General features: G+C 52.1%; 2 protein-coding genes across 2 annotated transcripts in view; both read left to right on the top strand.

Moving 5' to 3' along the window:
• The window catches only part of LOC134051787 (voltage-dependent N-type calcium channel subunit alpha-1B-like), a 288,493-nt gene extending 279,714 nt beyond the window's left edge, over positions 1-8,779 (top strand). The window contains exons 45-49 of the mRNA XM_062505763.1: positions 80-190; positions 1,943-1,978; positions 4,165-4,372; positions 4,534-4,742; positions 6,422-8,779. Of these exons, the coding sequence (XP_062361747.1) occupies positions 80-190; positions 1,943-1,978; positions 4,165-4,372; positions 4,534-4,742; positions 6,422-6,949 (1,092 nt within the window). The 3' untranslated portion in view covers positions 6,950-8,779. The remainder of the gene's footprint in view (positions 1-79; positions 191-1,942; positions 1,979-4,164; positions 4,373-4,533; positions 4,743-6,421) is intronic.
• Positions 8,780-15,372: 6,593 nt separating this feature from the next.
• The window catches only part of LOC134051704 (collagen alpha-1(I) chain-like), a 79,934-nt gene continuing 75,297 nt past the window's right edge, over positions 15,373-20,009 (top strand). Inside the window, exon 1 of the mRNA XM_062505657.1 lies at positions 15,373-15,464. Coding sequence (XP_062361641.1) covers positions 15,373-15,464 — 92 coding nt within the window. The remainder of the gene's footprint in view (positions 15,465-20,009) is intronic.

Here is a 20,009-nt window from a genome sequence, read left to right as displayed (position 1 = left end):
ATCTCTTCCCAGTCAAATCAAACTGCAAGAAGCTGGTGCTCCTGTTCTTGCTACTGAAACCATTCCATGTTTTGGTCAGGTGGTGGAAATGAAGGAGATCAGCCCCACAGTTGCCAATGGAGAGCCCCAACCAGGTCTGGAGAGCCAGGGCAGGGCAGCATCCATGCCACGCCTGGCTGCTGAAACCCAGGTGAGAGATGGGGGTTTGAGGGTGGGAGGTTGAGAGCAGGCCAAGGTCTCAGCATCTTCTCTCTGCTTCTCGTGGGTTGGAACTGGCTTGGGAATGTTGGTTTTAAAAGGAGACAGGAATTCAGGCCTTGTGCTGGGATGGCCGGGGTTCCCTTCAAGGGATGGCCAGGGTTCCCTTCAAGGGATGGCCGGGGTTCCCTTCAAGGGATGCCAGGCTTCCCTGCAGGCTGTGGCAGTGATTCCCTGCAGGGGTGGCAGCTATCCTGTGCAGTCACAGCCCTGTCCCCACTTTTACTCCTCCCTGCTTGCAGCAAAAAGCAGCCCAGGATGATCCCTCTGGCTGGGCCACCCGGAGTGTCTGGGTCACTATTTGGGGACAAGGCCAGTTGCAGACTGTACTCATGGAACTCACACTTCTTGTTAATTGTGTGTTATCTCTCCAGCCAGCCAAGCCACGTTCCTGTGCCCAATCCTTACAAAGAGCTGGAGATGTGCTCTGACACTCGGGTGGATGCAGCAGGCACAGGGACCAGCAGGCAGCTGTGCCAGGGAGCTGCACTGGGACACTGAGAGTGTCCCCTCTATTTTCCTGTATTGTGACCTTGGCCAGTAATTTGGTGTTGAGGATTTCCCTTGTTGATTTAATTTATTTTTTAAAGAAACCTCGTCACTGGAGTTGACTTTCACAGCAGCTTGTGGGCACTGCTTAGTGTGTAGGATGTCACAGTTCATTTTTGGCCATTTCACACATTCACTGCTGTTTGTCCTCAGTGCTACCCAGCCACAATCCTGCCTCCTGTGTCACAACATCTCACCCACCACTCGTGTCCTGCCCCATTCCCAGGGCCTGATTCACACAGCCAGGAGGGAGCAGCCTTGCCTTGGGCTCTGTTTCTGTGGCTCTCTGTGGAGAGCAGAATGTGAAGATCTGCTGCACCCTAAAGTGAAACCCTGTGTTGTGCACACACAGCAGCAGCTCCAACAGATGGAATTGTTGTGCCAACCTGCTGGAGCTGCCCCTCGCCAGCCAGAGGATTTCCCACCTGGCTCCAGAAGCTGCAGCCTCTGTGGATGTTCTGGGATTCTTGGAATTACCAGGAGCACTCCTCACTGTGCTTAATAAAAGCAACAACCCACAAAGTAAAGCCTTTCCCCTTCCCAGAAATTATCCTTTGTCCTGCATCACAGGTCTAGGATAGGTCTTTCCTTCCTTGGCACTGCAGCTGGCAGAGCCTTCCCTTGGGAAGCTCCTCTCTGTGGCAGTCATGTATTTGCAGGAGCATCCCTGACAGAAGCATGGCTTGTGTCCCCAGGGTGTCACTGCCCCTTGTGCCACACCTGGCTGTGAATCGGGCCCGGCATCTCAGATCTAACCATTTAATAATACAGTGTTCAGTGGTTGTAGCTTGGGTGAATAACTGATGTCCTTTCTGTGTGTGTCTCCCCCTCCACACCCCTACCCCCCCTCACGTGCTGCCCTGCCTCTCCCCAAACTTTGAGTTCTTTCTAACTCTTATTTGCAACACTTTCTGTTCCTGGACATCTCCCTTTCCGTTTGCCTCTCTCTTTTTATGTTCCACTAATTTAAAAAAACCCTCTCCTCCTGTGTTTCCACCCTCCTTCTTTGCTGTCCTGCCCTCATCACCTCCCTCCCTGGTCGTCATCATGTCTGCTGCACATCTGATGTCTGACACTGGCTGTACTGTGGGGCTGCTTCCAATAATGTCCCTCACCTTGTCCGAATTGTTTGCAGAGGAGCAAAGCGCGGTCACCTGGGAGTTACCTGGCAGTATGTAGTTTGCACTAAATCGTATCCTATTAAATTCATCTTAACAATTAATGAACCTTCCTTTAACCCTTGACTTTTCTCCCCTCTCATCTGGAGTTGTGCCAGCACAGCCTCTCTCTCTCCCCCCACTTTTCCCTCGATCCATGGTTGCACGCTGCTCGCTCTGGTAGCCGGGGGTGAGTGGGTGGGTGGTTTGCTTTTTTTTTTTTTTTTTATTTTATTATTTGTTTATTTTCATGCCTCGTTGCTCAAGAATTTAGGCAGTGAAAACAGTCGGGTTGGTAATGAAGAAGCAATTAGGAGCTCTCTGCAGGGGTGCATGCAGTCTCCAGAGGCTTTTTGGGAGCCTGTGCCTCCCATGACAAGAACCTTGCTAGGATTTATGGAAAAAGGGATTGATTGCTTTGCCACTGATTCGTGTCAGTGGGACCTCTGTCCCTGGAATAAGTGTGGAAGCAGGACCAAAGCCCAGAAAGAAAAGTTCATTTCTTGTCAATCTACATGTTTGTCTGTTTGGGTTTTTTGTCTGTTTGGGTTTGGGATTTTTCTGTTGCTTTCTTCCTGGCAGCCCCTGTATGGATTTTGAAAATCTGAATGTGTTTTCATTGGGAAATACTTTCACTTCCCAAATTTTTGCCCATCAGGCTGTCCAGTTTACAGCCCCTCCTGCTTTCCCCCAACTGCAGGCTCAGCACTAAGCAAGGACAGATACAAAGCTCCTGAGTGTAATTTCTTGCCCACACAAATGAGGGGACACAAAAACAGCACAACGTGGTCCTGCTGATGGAACTGCTGCTTCCAAGGCCACACCACAGACTGCTGGACTCCCTCATCTCAGCTTTGTGCCTCTGATAAACTTTGCAGCACCAGGATCCCAGCTGCCCTTAAGTGGGAAGCACTAAAATGTGGGTAACTGCCCAAACTGTGCCTTTACACCCAGGATAATCTGCCCTCAAAGGGAGGGAGACTGGTTTTTCCACTCAAAATTATTAGCAGAGCTGTGAAACAATTGGCTTTGCTTTGGGTAAATATCACGGGGAAGAAGAGATCTGGATTTTGGGATAAGCAAACAAAGGAGAGCAGACAGGAAAAATCATACAGAGCTCTTAGGAAAGGTTACAGTGAGCAGAGTAAATGTTCCCTGAGAGCTGTTGTTGGAGGCACTTATTGGATTGGGAATTCAAACACGCGTAAGGCTGAGGGACTGGGGAACATCCTGCATTTCACTGTCGAGCTGGAGCACTCTGAGGTCTTTCCTCTGGCACACGGCTCAGATGCAGAGACAGACCCAGGGAAGCTTCCAGAGGATGGATGAGGTGGCCAGCAGAGGTGGCCACAGAACCCACCAGATGCCAGCACAGATGTGGGAGCTGTCCCTGTTTTCTGAGCTTTATCCCTGGCCAGAGGGAGGGCAGAGGCTGTGAGAGGAGCTGTCCTGCAGGACACTTGTCTGGGGTTCCACTGGCACAGGGAGGGAGGTCCAGCAATGCTGCTACAGCTCTTGGTGCCCAGATGTTTGGGCACAAATGTTTCAAAAACAGCAATAGCAAACCCAGGTATTCCTTTCGGATGTTGTCCTGGTGGGTTGCAGGATGTACACACTATCCTTGCCCCAGGCAAAGGGCTTCAGGGAGCCATGGTGGGACAAGAGAGGTTTAAATGTTTGATGGGGCTGTGTTCACTGCAGGGAGATAGATAGATGACATTTCCTGGTGGCTTGGCCTGTACCTTGCCCCGATTCCTGATCTTTCTCCCCCTCCGTGTGGTGCTCAGCAATGCTACCTGCGTTCCAGTTTGGAGCTGCTTTGGGATGCAGGCCCTGGAGCAGCTGCGGGTGCCCCTAGTGCTGGAGAATTCTCCTTGTGAGGCGCTTGGCTGCTGCTCTGCCCTGTGTCCCTGCTGAGATCCCTGCTGGCTGTGCTGTGCAGTGCTGCCTGTGCCTCTGCTCCCGTGGTCCCTGTGGATTGGCACTCGGAGATCCCATTCGCACCCCAAATTTCACACTCAACCTGCATCCCACAAACCCTCTTGCCCATTCCGGTTGTCTCCAATTAACCATTTCTGTCCTTCCTCTCCTTGCCCCCCTTTCTCTCGCTCTTTAACCCCTTCATGCTGGGAGCCAGGCAGCCGAGCGGGGCCCGGCGCCTTCCCTCACCCTGCTGCGTGTCCCTCCCTGTTCCCCGCAGCCCATCCCGGACACGAGCCCCATGAAGCGCTCCGTCTCCACGCTGGCCCCGCAGCGCCCTCACGCCATGCATCTCTACGAGTATTCCTTGGAGAGGATGCCTCCGGAGCAAGGCCACCACCACCACCACCACCGCTGCCACCGGCGCAAAGAGAAGAAGCAGAAGTCCTTGGATAGGGCCGCCCATCACTTGCCTGATGGACAAGCTGGTGAGTGCTTTGAGATGAGGAGTGGTCCCTGGGAGGTCAGGAGGAGATGTGTGTCCCCTGTCCACCTCCTTTCAGGTGGGATTTGGGGTCCTGCCTGTGTGGAAGGACCTCCCCACCCCACACACGCTGGTGACCCCTTCCCAATGTTCTCCTTCCGGTAGCCCAGTCTGGAGAGTCTTCCTCCAAGGACAAGAAGCAGGAGCGTGGCCGCTCCCAGGAGAGGAAGCAGCACTCCTCCTCCTCCTCCGAAAAGCAGCGCTTCTACTCCTGCGACCGCTACGGCAGCCGGGACCGTGCCCAGCCCAAATCTGCTGACCAGAGCAGGCCCACCTCCCCCAACGGGGGCCCGGAGCATGGCCCACACAGACAGGTGAGGAGAGGCAGGGTGGGGAAACAGCTCAGGAAACCCTGAGCTCTGCCAGGGATTTCTGCAGCTTTTCTGTGTTTTGCTTAAATTGGAGGAGGTGGAAAGGGGAAGGGTCAGTCAGGTGTAGATAAAGCCATTGAGGTCCTACCTAAAACCAGGACTGGAGAAATCCTCCAAGTCCAAGCTGTGCCCAATCCCACCTTGTCCCCAGCCCAGAGCACTGAGTGTCACATCCAGGCCTTCCTTGTACACCTCCAGGGATGGCCACTCCAAACCTCTTTGGGCAGCCCCTCCCAATGCCTGACCACCCTTTCCATGAAGAAATTCCTCCTGATGGCCAACCTGAACCTTCCCTGTCACAGCTTGTGGCTGTTTCCTCTTGTCCTATTTCCTCTTACATGGGAGCACAGCCCGAGCCCCACCTGGCTCCATGCTTCTGTCAGAGAGTTGTAGAAGCCAAAAGGGTCCTCCCCGAGCCTCCTTCTCTCCAGGCTAAAATTTAGTTCTTTCTTTGGTAACTGTGAGGTGCTCAGGCCCTTGGGAGAAGCTGGGCAGCTTCCCCTGGATGCTGGAGTGTTGCTGGTCACGGGGAGAGCCAGGCAGGGCAGAACAAGCAGTGACTGACAGCCTGACAAGCCTGATGGGCTTGGGTTGGAAGGAAAAAGTGCTCTTACATTTAAAGATCTGGTCTCAAAATGTTAGGTTGGGAAAGGCTGAGGGATTGTTCAATGCATTCATGTCCTGCCTTGGGAGAATGTAATCAGAAATGGGAAGACAGGGGCCCTTTCCTCTCACTCGTGGCATTTCTGTAAATTATTGCAGCTTAGTTCACTTTCACAAGGCATTAGTAGTAACCCAGGAAGCTGCAGACCCTTTTACCAATCCAAAATCAAATGTGTAATATTAAAAAAAGAGAATGTGAACACATTTCTGTTAAAAGGATTTGTTAAAGCCTGTCCAAAAAGCTTTTGGTTGTTATTTTTTCAGAAATTGGCTATTTAATCTAAAGGCATTTCATTCCCAACCTGCAAAAAATTCACCCAGATCCTCCTTCTATGCAGAATCCATAGCAATAATAACAACCCATAATCCAGTTTTGGCAACAGAAATAGATTCATGGAATCCTAAATTGGTTTGATTTGGAGGGGACCTTAAAGCTCATCTTCTTCCAGCTCCCTGCTGTGGGCAGGGACACCTCCCACAAACCCAGCACGCACAACTGTGGGGTGAAGTTCTGCACAGACACACCCCGAAGCTAAACTGTAAAAAAACAGCAACAATTTGTTAAAACCCCAAATAACTGGTGCTTTTGAGCTGCTCCCCGGCCAGGTAAGGCGCATGTCAAGCCCTGTATGCTGTGGGTGCCTCCCCTGGGCAGTGTCCCCTCTGTTGGAGCCGTGTTCCCGTTTGCGTCCTACCGATGCTCTGCCCCTCTCTGTTCCTACTGCTCCCAGACTTGAACTCTCCAGCTCTTCACATCTCGTGTTAAATTATCTCTCGAGAGCCTCCCCCCTCGACTGTGCTTGTCTAAACTCTCTCTTTCTTTTTGCTTTTCTTTCCTCTTGTGACTTGTCTCCGCCTTCTGTTGCTTCTCCTTCTGTTTGATACCTGCCTGCCTTTGTGTTTGTCCGGCGTTTCCCTTTTTTTATTTTTTGATTTGCTCTGTTCCAATTTTGATGTAGGGCAGTGGTTCAGTTAATGGGAGCCCCTTGCTGTCGACATCTGGTGCTAGTACCCCCTGCCGGGGTCGGAGGCAGCTCCCACAGACTCCACTGACCCCACGCCCCAGCATCACTTACAAGACCGCTAACTCCTCGCCCGTGCACTTCACCACTTTCCAAACCCCCACGTTCTCCCCGGGCCGCCTGAGCCGCGGGCTGTCCGAGCACAACGCGCTGCTGCGGGGGGAGCAGCAGCCACCCCCACCTGCCGTGGCCCGCATCGGCTCCGACCCCTACCTGGGCCACCGAGACACCGCCGCCGATAGCCCGCAGCGCGCCGCGCCCGAGGACACGCTCACCTTCGAGGAGGCCGTGGCCACCAACTCGGGCCGCTCCTCAAGGACTTCCTACGTCTCCTCCCTGACCTCGCAGTCGCACCAAATCCGCCGGGTGCCCAATGGGTACCACTACACGCTGGGGCTCAGCACGGGCTCCGGCGCCAGAGGACGCAGTTACTACCACGAAGCCGATGAGGATGACTGGTGCTAGCGGCTCGGCGGAACCCTGCGAGGTGTGCGTGCTTAATAAGGATGAGTTTTATCATCTGGAGGGCTGGGAGCTCCCACGGGGGCCTGGGGCCGGAGGCGGCCGTCAGGGCAGCCCCGAGAACTGCTCAGCGCCCGGGGCCGGAGATGCCCTTGCAGCCTCTCTCCTCTGTTGTTCTTCAGTTTTTTTTCCTTTTTTGATTTGTTTTTTGTTTTTTTTTTTTGCACTAGACAGATGGAGGAAGAAGGCTCCCTCCTTCTGGGGAAGGCAGGGGGAGGAGCACATCCCTCTCTGCCCTCTCCCCACTGCCTTGTCTAATCCCGAGACACGCACCAGGCGCCAACCCGGCCACGGACGCAAGGAGCCGGGAGGAGAGCGATCCTCACCTTCCATGGTGGAAAAGCAGAACTGTGGGTCCTTCTCGAGATTGGCGCAATTTTGTTGGGCTATTTCGTAATTAATTTCCCATCATAATTCCCCCCTGCCAGGGCAGGAGCCGGGGGTCTCAAAGGGACTCGCGCAAACAACGCTCGCCCCCCACGTTCTGTCTCGTTGAGCGCTGAGAAGGAAGTGATGCACCCAAGAAACTGGGAGAGGAGAAACACAGCCCAGAACAAAGGACAGTCCTTTGGGACTTGATGTTCAGCCACTGCAATCCTTTAGGGCAGAGCTGGTGCCACTCCCGGAGCTGACCCTGCTGTGGCACCGCTGCCCTGGGGGTCTCTAATGTCACTCACCACATCGGGTCCTTCACACTGACACACGGTAAAGTCACAAGAGAGCTCCTTTGTAAGGACTGTTTCCTTGCTGCTGAGACTTTTCAATCCATCCCTCTCTCCTGTTGACTGCAACACGCCCTCACTGTTTTGTCTTGTTTACAATATAAGCTTGATTTAGCAAAAAACAACCTAAAAAAAAAAGTCCACAAAAAAAAATAAAAAACAAAAACAACCCAAACAAAAGGAGGAAAAAAAGCGTAGGGGTGACAGGAAGAAATGTTATTGGTTTTATATCAAGCTATTAGATAGAAAACTTTAACTTTTCATTGTGTGCATTTTTGTAAATTGTACAGTAAAAACAAAACAAAACCAAAAAAAAAAGAAAAAACAGAAAAAATTTTCCTCTTTCTGTAGAGAAGTAGTCCAGTTGTCATTCCAGGTCCCACCGTTTCTACCGAATGCTCCAGTTGTTCACTACTAAGTGCCTAACCTTTGAAATCTTTCACAGTGACGATGCAACCTCTTGCTTCGAGGCATCAGAGCTTGGGCGAGCGTGGGGAGGGCAGAGGGGGCTGGGGCAGGAGCCTCGGAGGGGCCATGGGGTCACCACGGCCCAGACACTGCGCCCCAGGCTGGGAGCTTCCAGTGGGGAAGGCAAATATGATTTGGGGTTGGTTTGGGTTTTGTTGGCCTTTCATTTTTAATTTTTTTTTTTTTTTTTTTTTTTTTAGAATATATAAATATATATATATATAGATGTACTTTTATGGGTGGGAGGGAAGTGATTGCAGCAAACAAAGCCAGCCTTGTCTCATTGCCCAGTGGAGGAAATGCAGGTGGGAAAGGGCAGCTCCTGCAGGGGAAGCAGCATATCCCACAGGCCAGCTGAGAGAGCTCTGGCCATGCATCGCTGGTGTGGAGGGCAGTTGGAGTGAGTTGTTTTTATTGCCTGATAAGAGAAGGTTAAAAAAAATGATAATAATAATAATAATCCAAACCTCTAACTCTGATTCTCAGGGATGAGATTTCTGCGTTCTTTGCAATGACTCTTGTGTTGGCTGGTTTCTTTCTTTTGTGCCCGTGTGGATTCCTGCACTGTGAGCCTGGGAAAGGGGCAAATGCACTGTGCTGGCAGGGAGGGAGGCTGGGGACAAAGTTCAGCCAGGACCTTGTGCCTGGGGCTCTGCTGAGCCCTTGTAGGGCTGGTTCAGGACACACGGCAGCCAGAGGACGTGGAGAGGTTGAAAGGTGAAAGGAGGAAGGGTGGGAGGTGCTGGGCACGTCCCTAAAAACGCTGCTAGGAAAGAGGATATGGTTGGAGAGGTGAATTTTTTCAGAGGATCTCCCAAGCCCCAGACCTGTGGAACTTCTCCAAGTGCAGCGGTCGCATGGGATAGGTGGAAATTCCGCTGGCCCTGGTGATCTGTTCTGTCCCTGGGGTGCTTGAAGGGGATCAGATGCCACCAAAATGCTCAGGAGGTCTCTCGAGCTCTCAGCAAAGTCTGCCAGCCTCAGGCAGGAGCAGTCTGCTCTAGGGTGGTTCTTCACATCTCCCGTAGCTCTTCCCGTGAGGAAACTCAACCTGGTTTTGTTCCCTCCGGCGTTCTGTTTTAATTTTGTTCTGTTCAGTAGCAAACTCTGGCCAATCTCATCCCTGGATTCTGCTAAAGGATAACTCCCGTCTGTATCTCTGTCTCTGTACTTGCGTGCACTCGGAATAAAGGCAGTGTGGTAGCCAGAGGTCACGGCTGGCATTCCTGGCATTCCCAAACGGAGGGCTATGCAACCAGATGACACGTCCGGACACACCGCCACTCAAAGACCTTCACCCATTTGTAGCTTTAGCTGCTGGATTTTCCTGTTTCAGGCTTCCGCACGATTGTGACCAAATGTTTTATACATTTTTTCCTGAAATGAAGGCACAAACACTTTATTTGAAATTTTCCAAGGGAACGTTCCCATTTTACTCCAGCAAGTCAAGGGGAAGGGACAACACCATCTCTCTGCCCGTGCATGCAAACACTGAACCCACACTGGAAAGCAACAGAGATGCCTTTCTGTACGGAATAATTCTGTCTTTTCTCCCATTTTCCATCCCCAACCCCCCAGCCCTGCACTAACACAGCCTTGGGTCACCTCAGTTACTAGGCAGAACATGAAGAAGAATCTCAAGTTGTCCAAATCCTCCTCCCACCTCGTAGGGGTCGATGACAGTGACAGACAAGCCTGACCACAATTATCCATAACCCTTTCCTGATGTTTTTTTACAGCCTCTCTGCTGTCTCTCCATCTTTCCAAGAATCCTCATAGTGAGTTGCCAAACTTGAATTGCACCAATCAGTTTTCTGCATCCAGAACCAGTCTCGTAGTGGCTGTACTTTGAATAAGTAATGTTTGCATGTAATATATATACATATATACATATCTATAAAAAGTATGTGCATGGAAAATGTTTATCTTCGTACTTTTTTGATACAATGTATTCATCAGTTGTTAATTTTTAATTATATTTGATATAAATTTGGGGGTTTGTTGCAAAACTTTATATTTAAAAAAACAGTGTGAAAAACGATCAAAGTTCCAACCATGCAACACAAGCGGAACTTTACCCAAAAAAAAAAAAAAAATAAGGGGGGGGGGAAAATTGAGAAAAAAAAGGGTTCTGTGATTGCCTAGTTTGCTGCCTGAGTAATATTTATCAGCCAAACTTTGAATTCTGCAGTTGTTTCTACAATTCCATTTTGTATGAAGCAAAGTCCTTGAATTAAAATAAAAACTTAGCAAAAAAAAAAAAAAAAACCAAAAACCAACCTGAACAATTCCCAGACGGTGTGTGCGGTGTGCCTGCTGACCGGGAGACGCCGAGGGTCTCCCCTCCTCCAGGAGTGACAGCCTGGGACAAACTGCATCCCAAACTGGGAGCTTGCAACGAATTAACTGCGGCTGTGGGTTTGTTCTTTTTTCTTTTTTTTTTTTTTTTTTTGTCCATAGAGGCTTCACAGATGCTCGGTTTGAGTAGGGAGCTGTTTGGAAGTTTGTGGTGTGGATCCAGCATGGAGATGGCAGTTTCTGGAGTCCAGCAGGCAGCAGAACTGTAAAGTCGAGGGTTAAAACCCCCCAGCAGTGATTGATTCTTGCCAGCTTTTTAACAGAGGGATGTTTCTCCTATAAAATGCTGGCACAGGTTGCTCAGAGAACCTGTGGATGCCCCAGACCTGGAAACATTCAAGGTCAGGTTGGATGTGGCTCTGAACAAGCTGAAAGTGCCCCTGCTCATCCCAGAAGGGTTGGACTTGAGGACCTTTAAAGGGTCTAATCCGAAATCTAACCCAGACTATTTTATGTGCTGGGTGTGTTGCTTCCTTTGGTTCCTGGGGCTCCATCAGGCAGCCCTGAAATCAGCAGAGTGAGTTAGGGGTCGCATTGGTGGCAGAGTCTGGCTCGTGTCCAGACCCTGCTGTAGCACCTGGAGAAAACAGAATTAGTCATAATCATACTTGTGGGATTAATTGGAAGTTGTACTTCCAAGATTTGCACTGAGCAGAAAATCCCAAGGGCTGTTGGGACAGAAGGAAATAACTTCTCTTTTCTCTGGATAACTGGAGAATCCCCCTCATTCCTTTCCAGGGGCAGAAATCCACTGTGTTCCTCCTTCATCGAGGTCTTCTGGTGTCACACAACACCAAGGACTCTCCAAAAATTCTTGCATGCTGTAGAGCACTTTTTAGAGCACAAGGTCTTGACTCTTCTCTCTTGTTGCATCTTTTCTGTGATGAGATCACCCAAGATCCCACCTGAGATTTGGTGTGGAATGAAAGGAAAAGGTCCTCAACTCTCTGACCTCCAGGTCGGGCTGGAGCTTGGGAAGGAGATGTTTTGCTTGAGGTCACACAGTTGATGGTTAGCAAGGTTTGGGGCAGGAGAGCTTTCCTTGGCTTGCAGTGTGCTCTGTGTGGGGTTTGGGGTTCTTGGCTGCATGACACTGAAGAGCAGGATTTTTATTAAGTTTTTGAAATATCCCAAATAAACATGAAATGGAGATTTCTGAGCAGGGTACAAGGGAAGGTTTGAAGTGGAGGATTTGGGAATCAGTGTGGATCAGTGTCCACCCCAACCACCACAGGGACCCTGCAGGATTCACTGCAGTCTGCCTGGGGAGAGCCAAGCAACCTCTCCCCTTCACACCTGGATCACAGAGACCTCCAAACCTGCTTTACAACCCCACAGGGGTTTTACAATCCAAAAACCTTTTGGTGACCCTGCCCTTTAAAAGCTTTTTTCCCCCTTTCCTTTCTTTTCTTTCTCGTTGTTCCAGTTGTGTTCTTTGGGTCCAAGGCAGCAATGAACCCATCAGCTTCTCCAGGGCTGAGGAAGCTGGAACAGGCAGGATCCCTGATCCCACACTCAAAGCTTCTCCCACATCTGAGATGCTAGAGCTGGAACCTCTGGGTTTGAGTTCAGCTGAATCCCAAAAATGGCTTTATTTTTGCTCCTCATCCCATTCCTGGTGGAAGGTTTTGCTGTCAGGGTGTTTGCACAAGGTCTCTTCCCCCCAGGGGCACATCTTTCTAGCAGAGATCACACGATTTCCATTTCCTTTATTCCCTGTGGATAAAACCTGGATCAGCTTTTCCTAGGCCAGCACCCCACACCCGGTTGTGCCATTAGGGGGTAGCATTTTCAGGCTTTTTCTACTTTCTAGGGAAACAGAAAAAAAAATTGAAACACTGATTCAAAAGGCTTGAGAGTTACTCCCTGGAATATTTGTTTTAGGATGCAGAAAACTCAGGGTGAGATGCTGAGCACACCTGAGTTCAAGGTACTCAGGTAATTTGGCTTTTTTTATTCCCTGGAGCATGAAAAGCTGGGATCATCCTCTGATTCCTCATTCCAGCCACGTTTCAGACAGCACCCACAGACTCCTACATCCCCTCCAAGGTGACAGATTACTCATCCCAGTGTATTCATCTCTCTTTATCAAGCCTAAGCAGATCTCCTGATATTTTCCAGGCTGTGAAAACACCATTTTCAGAAAGTGCCTGATCGTGATAACAAACCTCAACTCAATGCTGTCACTCAGTACATTCCAAAATATTTTGCAGAAGAGGTGAATTTAAAAAAAAAACAAAAAAAAAAACAAACAAAAAAAAAAGAGGTGATTAAAAAAAAAATTAGACCCTTGAAAGGGACTAAATTGCCCAGGGTCACCCAGCAAGTGAGAACAAGGTCAAGGTTGCTCTGCTTCTTCCTTCCTGTTTGAAGTCACTGGTGTGTGCAGCATTTTTTTTTTTTTTACATTCACAAATTTTTAGTAGGATCCCAGTGAGGGGAGGTCACTGGGAATTTGTCATCTCCCTAGGAAGGAATTCACTCGGAAGGTTGCTGGGAGGCTGGGGACTGAGGGATGGCAGCAACTGATGCATTGGGGGCTCTGATATTTGGGGTGAAGTCTTGGGGTGGGTGAGTCAGCAGGAGAATGGAGATCTGAGCAAACCAACCCTGAGAGAAGGGATGGAAATCCAGAATGGAGCCCCTCGACCCAAGGAAGAAGGCAGGAACAAGCTGATGGAACAGAGTTGTTAATTTGAAGCAAACTGTATCAATTACCAGGGTTTATTCATTTTAGCCTCACATTCACTTTCTGTCATTGTTCTGGAACAGAATATCCCAGCCGTGGCTTTGTCTGTGTCTATTTTTATTATTTCTCGGGTTCTGGCAGCCTTTTTTTATCTGCCCAGCACGGCACTGAGGAGGAGGAGGAGGAGGAGGTGTGGTCCTTGTCCAGCTACTCCTGCACCAAAGGCTGGCATACCTGCAGTGCTGCAAACCCGAACTGGGTCTCTGAGGGCTGAGGTGGGGTGTGGATGTGGTTGTGTCATGGATACAGTAAACGAGAGGGTGGTTAAAAACAGGATGCTGAGATGAGAGACAGGACTGTGGCACGATAATCCTGGGAATTTGACAAGGGGGTTTTCCTCCTCGTGGATTGGAGAGTGTTTGAAAGATTTGGTTCTGCAGGTGATCCACCTAAATCAGACCTGGTGGGATGTGCAAGGAGCAGAGGGCGGAGTCCCACGGGTCCCCCAGCAGGAATGGGCTCCAGGACGTGCCAAGGGATGGGACATGTGCTGCTGGGACAGATGGTCACATGCAAGGGAATCAATCAGTGCAATTCTGGAAGGAAAGGCAAACCCGTGTCATATGTTCTTGACAAATAAAGTCCTCTACATGGCAAAGCAAAGGCTCCTGGAGTGTCTCTGACCTTCATTTGCTTGGCAAGCTGAGCCAGCGTGGCAGGGGAAGTGGCTGGGAGGGGGCAGAGAGAGGTGGGCACAGCACGTTTTGCAGCGAGCTTTGCTCATGTGTCAACCAGGATTTCAGCTGAGGATTCCAGAATCTCTTTTCCCAAAACCATAGTGTGGCATTCACCAACAAAATGACAGCTGGGTGTCACTCCTGAGCATCTCCTGCTCCCTGGCAGGGATATCCAGCCGGAGTTTGGCTGCCTGTCTCTTGCTGAAGGTTCCCAAGTCTTTTGTGTCTCTGCATGAGAGGGGAAATTGCTGCAGGGGAAATATTATCATGGGTTGGGAATGAGCCTGCGTCCCCCATGGGCCTGAGCCAAACGCCCCCCGGGCGTCTGTGAGCACCCAGGGCTGTGTGACACTGTGACACTGGAGAGCTGACCCGGCGGGGTCTGCTGTGGAGTGGGGACTGGGGGTACTCACTTTTGGGGTGAGTCTGCAAATCCCTCCCACTGGATGGTGGCGTGGCTGTGTCAGGTTTACCCCCTGTGATCTCAGTAAGGGGCTGGACTGGCCCAGACCCTAAGGAAACAGGGGTTAAACCCAGTCCGGCTCCCACTGGAGACCTGCGGTGCCTCGCTCACCCCAAAATGCCAGGGCGGGAGGATGCTCTGTCCCCGTCCTGCAGGAGCAGGGCCGCGTACCCCAGGGCGAGCTGGGCGCAGCCGGGGGACCGAAGCACCCCGAGAAACACCTGCAGTGAGATTCTGGGAGCGGGAGGATGTGGGATGCGTCCTTTACCTGTGCAGGGCGAACCAGCACAGGAGGGGAGTCAACAACCCCTGCAGCGCAGCCGTGTGTGTGTGTGTGTCTGTCCATCTGTGTGTCTGTCCGTCTGTGTGTCCGTCCGTCTGTCACCCGCGGAGCCCTGCACGGGGGGGAAGGAGGACCCCCACGCCCCAAACTGCTCATCCCCGGGGGGCGCTGGCAGCGCGGCCGATTTTGGGGAGGGGGTGATGTGGGACACGAGCCCCGGTGCTCTCCCGTCGCTGCGCGGTGCGGGGCAGGGCGGGGGCCGGGGGCGGGGCCGGGGCCGTGCCTGTCCCGGCGGCGGGGCCGGGCCGGGATGCGGCGGGGCCGGGATGCGGCGGGGCCGGCGCCGGGCACGATGCGCGCCGGGGCGCTGGCTCTGCTCTGTGCCCTGTCCCTGTCCCTGTCCCTGTCCCTGTCCCTGTCCCTGTCCCTGTCCCCGGCGGCTCTGGCGGCCCCCGAGCCGGGCTCCGGGCTGGACACAGGTAGGACCGGCGGCCGGGGGTCCTGGGGGGTTCCTGGGGCTCAGCGGGGCATCCCGGGCAGGGATGCAGGCGGTCCCCGATGGGATGCTCTGGGAGCCCGGCGCCGCGGAGTGGAGAGCGGGGAAAGGAGAGAGGAGTTCGGCCGGGACCCCCGGGGCTCTGGGGGGATGCGGCGGCGGTTCCTGGCCATGGGGGTGAAGGAGACCCCCCCCCAGATCTCCCGGCCTCCCGGCCACGGGGCAGCGAAAAATGTTATGAGGTAAAAAGGATTCGCCCACGGCGAGGGGCGTCCCCCGTGAGCTGCTGGGGGCGGGCGGGACGGACCCTTGTGCAGTGTCCCTGTGTCACAGGGGGGCACGGAGCGGGGTCTGGGTCCCTCTCCTTGCGGGGCAGAGCGGCTGGGTTTGCTGGGATTTGTGTGTGGCTTCTTGGATCTCTCACATCACAGAATCATGGAATCCTAAGCTGGTTTGGGTCGGAAGGGACCTTAAAGGTCAGCTTGATCCACCCTGTGCCATGGGCAGGGACACCTCTCACTGTCCCAGGCTGCTCCCAGCCCCAGTGTCCAACCTGGCCTTGGACACTGCCAGGGATCCAGGGGCAGCCACAGCTGCTCTGGGAATTCCACCCTGTGCCAGGGCCTGCCCACCCTCACCTTTGGCTGAGCATCATCCAGGTGTGAGGCTGTGCCCTTTGGTCACTGCTGCCCAGGCTGGGGAACGTCCTGAACTCAGGAGGGTTTTATTGTAGATCTGACTGGTGCATGGTGCTATCCTCCAAACGTGGGGTTTTCCTGGGCTTTGGCCTAAACCATGACACTTCTCTGGGGTTGAGGCTCTTGTTCCCTGGCCAGTCCCTACTGATGGAGCAGTTCTGCTCCAGGCAAGACCTGTGTGGTGGCACAGCTCCAGGAAACACCCTCGAGGAGCAGGATGGGGAGCGAGGGGCAGCTGTCTGCTGAGCTTGGCTGGACTTCCTGCCCTTGGTGCTGGGCTTGGCTTCAGGAGCTGAAGCAGTGACCCGTGGCAGTGCTGTGCCTGGCTGGGTGCCCTGAGTGCTGATCCTGAGGCAGGTGGGGAATAGTTGAAGTGTGGAAAGAGTTCCAGAGGAGAGCAGCTCATGGCTGGAGCCAGGACTTGGTGTTCAGATCTGGTGAGACCTTATTGAGGTTCTGTGTCCCCTTTGCTCCAGCAGTGGCAGAGAAGAGGGCAGGGCACGTGGCAGTTGTGACACCTTAGGCTCGGAAGGAATTTGGGATCCATTTCTTTGGAAATAAGGATCCCTGTCTTCTTTCCTCCCTCCAGCTCAGGACAGGGCGATTTGTTGCTCCTGGTTCTCTGGGTTGGGCAGGAAGCTGTTGGTGTTCCTGGTGTCCTGTCCCCATGACCAGAGCTCCCACTGCAGCTCACCCATATCCTTTAGCACTGAACCAAATCCATCCCATGCACTCTAAAGCAAGTGTCAGCTGGAGTGCTGAGCTGGTCTGGGGACGGTGGAGAGGTTCATTTTTAAGGGAGCAGTTATTGAACTTGTGTCTGTTTTTTGTGGTTTTGTAGAAACCTGGTAGGGTTTGGGTTGGAAGGGAATTTAAAGCTCATCCAGTGCCATTCCTGCCATGGCAGGGACCCCTCCCACTGTCCCAGACTGCTCCCAGCCCCAGTGTCCAACCTGGCCTTGGGCACTCCCAGGGATCCAGGGGCAGCCACAGCTGCTCTGGGAATTCCACCCTGTGCCAGGGCTTGCCCACCCTGCCAGGGAACAATTCCTGCCCAATATCCCATCTAACCCTGGAAAAGCCATTCCTGTCCCTCCATGCCTTGTCCCCACTCCCTCTCCAGCTCTCCTGGAGCCCCTTCAGGCCCTGCCAGGGGCTCTGAGCTCTCCCTGGATCCTTCTCCTCTCCAGGTGAGCACCCCCAGCTCTCCCAGCCTGGCTCCAGAGCAGAGGGGCTTCAGCCCTTGGAGCAGCTCCGTGGCCTCCTCTGGTTCTTCTATTGCCAGGAGCTGCAAAAATTCCTAAGAATTCCCCCTGTAGTGCTGTGGGTCTGAGATGGGGGATGGCACTGGCAGGAATTTTTGGATTTGGGATGCTGTAGGGTGGGATGATCCCCAGCTTCCCCTTCCTGTCCTCACAACCTGGGGGTCTCCAGGGCTTTGCTGAGCTCCTCCCACCATTCCTGAGATGCTCTGGTTAAGAAGGAAGAGAAAATGGGAACTCCTTGGTTCATTGGGAGCCTAGCAGCTCCTGAGCTCCTGGGAGCCACTTTCCCCTCAGGAAATGAAATAAATGATAATTGCAACCGCACTCTACAAAACACAAAACTCCCCCAAATCAACCCAGAAAATCCTGTCTGGGAGTGAGATCCAAAAAGGAAAGCGCACGAACAATTTGCCATTAATTAAAGCTGGAGTCATCCAATTAAAATCTGCTTAATTAAGGGATGCATCCGAAAATGCACAGCTTGGCTCCTGCAGATGGCATTTCTTGCTTGAGGTTTTGGGGGAAAAAAAAATTCCTTGCTTTGAGGTTTTCAGGAAATTATCCTGCCGGAGGTCTGAGACTCCAAAAATGTCAGATCCAGCACTGTGCAAGGTCCTCAAATCTGGGGTCTTTTGGAAATGTGCACATGGACTTGGTAAATTAAGCATTGAGCCTGATGAAAATATGGAAAATATAAATATGGAAACATAAATTGTGTTGCATCACTGCTGTCTATGTACAGTTGCATGTGTTTTACATATATATTTTTTGAATATGTATTTATTTATATTACATCATGTTTGTGTCTGGGCCTGATGCTGATAATCTTAACTAATTCCAAGTCGGACTTCTTAAAAATCCAGAAATCCCAGATTTGTACTTTTTGTGTCATTTCCATATGGCCCTCCATTCTATGGAGTGTCATGATGTCCTTAATTAGGCAATTATATGAAATTACCAATTTTTTTCCCCTTGACAAGACCCTAAATTGTGCGTTTGAAGTGGAATAAACACAGAGGTCACTGCCTGTGCCCCCAGCACAAAGAGCAGCTGGGAGCCTTCCCCTGAGGCTTTGCCCCTGGAAAACCAAACCCTGAGGGCTCTCAGGACTTCTGGGAGCCCACCAGGGTATTTTTACAATCCAGCTTTTATCCCTGAGCTCCTTCGTGGGCTCCTCTTTGTGCTCCAGAGGGACGAGGAAAAACCCCGCCTGGGTTTGTGCTTCAGATCCATTTGAAGGACTCCCTTACCTGAACTCTGGGTTTGCTGAGCATCATTTTCCAGCTGTTTTCTGCTGGATGAAAGAGTCTTTTCCCTAAAATCCTCGTGCTTTTATCTGGGAATAGGGAAGAGATGAGTTCCTGCTTTCCCTCAAAGACCTTCTCTTGATCCCTTGGGGTTGTGTGATTGTACCCCCCTTGCACTGACCTGGGTACACCCAGGTGCCTCTGGCTTGGCTGCTTTGGGAATTCCAGCCTGGAAGTGGCCCCAATTTCCTTGGACACATCTGGAGGGGAAGATGCTGGCCCAGGGCTTGGCCCTGCATTCGGGCTGTGGCACATGAGGGACATTTTCCTGCTGTCCCCCTGGAATGCTGCTGTCCCTGGCACTGCCTCCTTCCCAGGCTGACAGGAGACACTGAGGGATGGGACACTGGGATGCAGGGACACTGAGGGATGGGTGCACATCCATCCTGGGCTGCCAGATCCAGCTGCTGGGGTGGTGCTTTTTGCTCTGCTCTTTAACTTTGCCCAGCTGCAGCTGTTTGGATTGAAAAGTCTCGCTCTGCTTTAAGTCTGCCTCATGCTGGATTATTTGAAAACTTCCAGCCCAAGCTTGCCAGCTGTTCCCAGGATCCCTGTCTCCAGAATATGTTGGTATTCCTGGAAGCTGGAGTGCAGAGCTGGTGTTTCGCTGCATCCCCACGAGACCCCTCCAGATTAGACCAAGTTAAAAACCTGAAACTTCTGCACAAGCCTCATTTCCTAAAGCCTTTTTCCCTCCAGATCCAGACCTTGCTCTGAGCTGGCTCTGGCACTCACAGCCCAAGTCCCCTGTGCCACCACAGAGCAGCCAGAGCTACTTTCACCTCTATTTTCTGCACCTTAGTAGGAGGAAATAATTCCATCTCATTCCATTTAAACTCTGGGGTGCTGGGGAAGGGTTTCAAGCGCTGTTCCTTAGGGGAAGCTTTTCAAGAGAAGTGTAATGGAACATCCTGCAGGCTTAGGATCAGATCAGCTCACCATGACCTGAGCTGGAAGGCACAAACACCATTCCCATGGGGAATGGGCAGTCTGGGCTGAGTGTCACACCTAAAACTTGCCTGAACCCTATCTGGACCTCCAGCTCCTGGTGTCAAGCCCAAACTAAGCCAGGCTGGGCTTAGGTGGAAGATTCCAGGGGCAGACACAGAATTTGGTGTGAGAAGCAGCTTGGAGTTGCTGTCCACACCTCCTTCTTCTGGGCAGGCTCCCAAAAAGTTCCTAATTTCTTGCAGGAGGAGCCACCATCTGCTCCTGGTTGAGGTCCTGGCTGTGGGGGTGACGTAACGTCGGTGCCTCCCTGGCTGAGGCAGCTGGAGCTCTTTGTGTCCATTGGGGGTGTGCTGTAGATGTATTTCTGTGTTTATATACACATGACATGGCTCTCGCAGCCAGCCTGGGGCTGGCACTGCCTGTGTGGGCCAGGAATTCTGGCTGTGGTACCCTGGCAGGAGCTGGGAATGGCTTTACAGCTCAGCTCTGAGGAGGGGCCCCATTCCCTGGGTTGTGGGATCAGTCCCTCCATTCCAACTGCAGGCTGTGGGATCAGTCCCTCCTCA

This window comes from Cinclus cinclus, chromosome 19 (assembly GCF_963662255.1).
Source record: "Cinclus cinclus chromosome 19, bCinCin1.1, whole genome shotgun sequence".
Classification (NCBI taxonomy): domain Eukaryota; kingdom Metazoa; phylum Chordata; class Aves; order Passeriformes; family Cinclidae; genus Cinclus; species Cinclus cinclus.
This window is presented reverse-complemented; position numbering and strand designations above follow the sequence as displayed.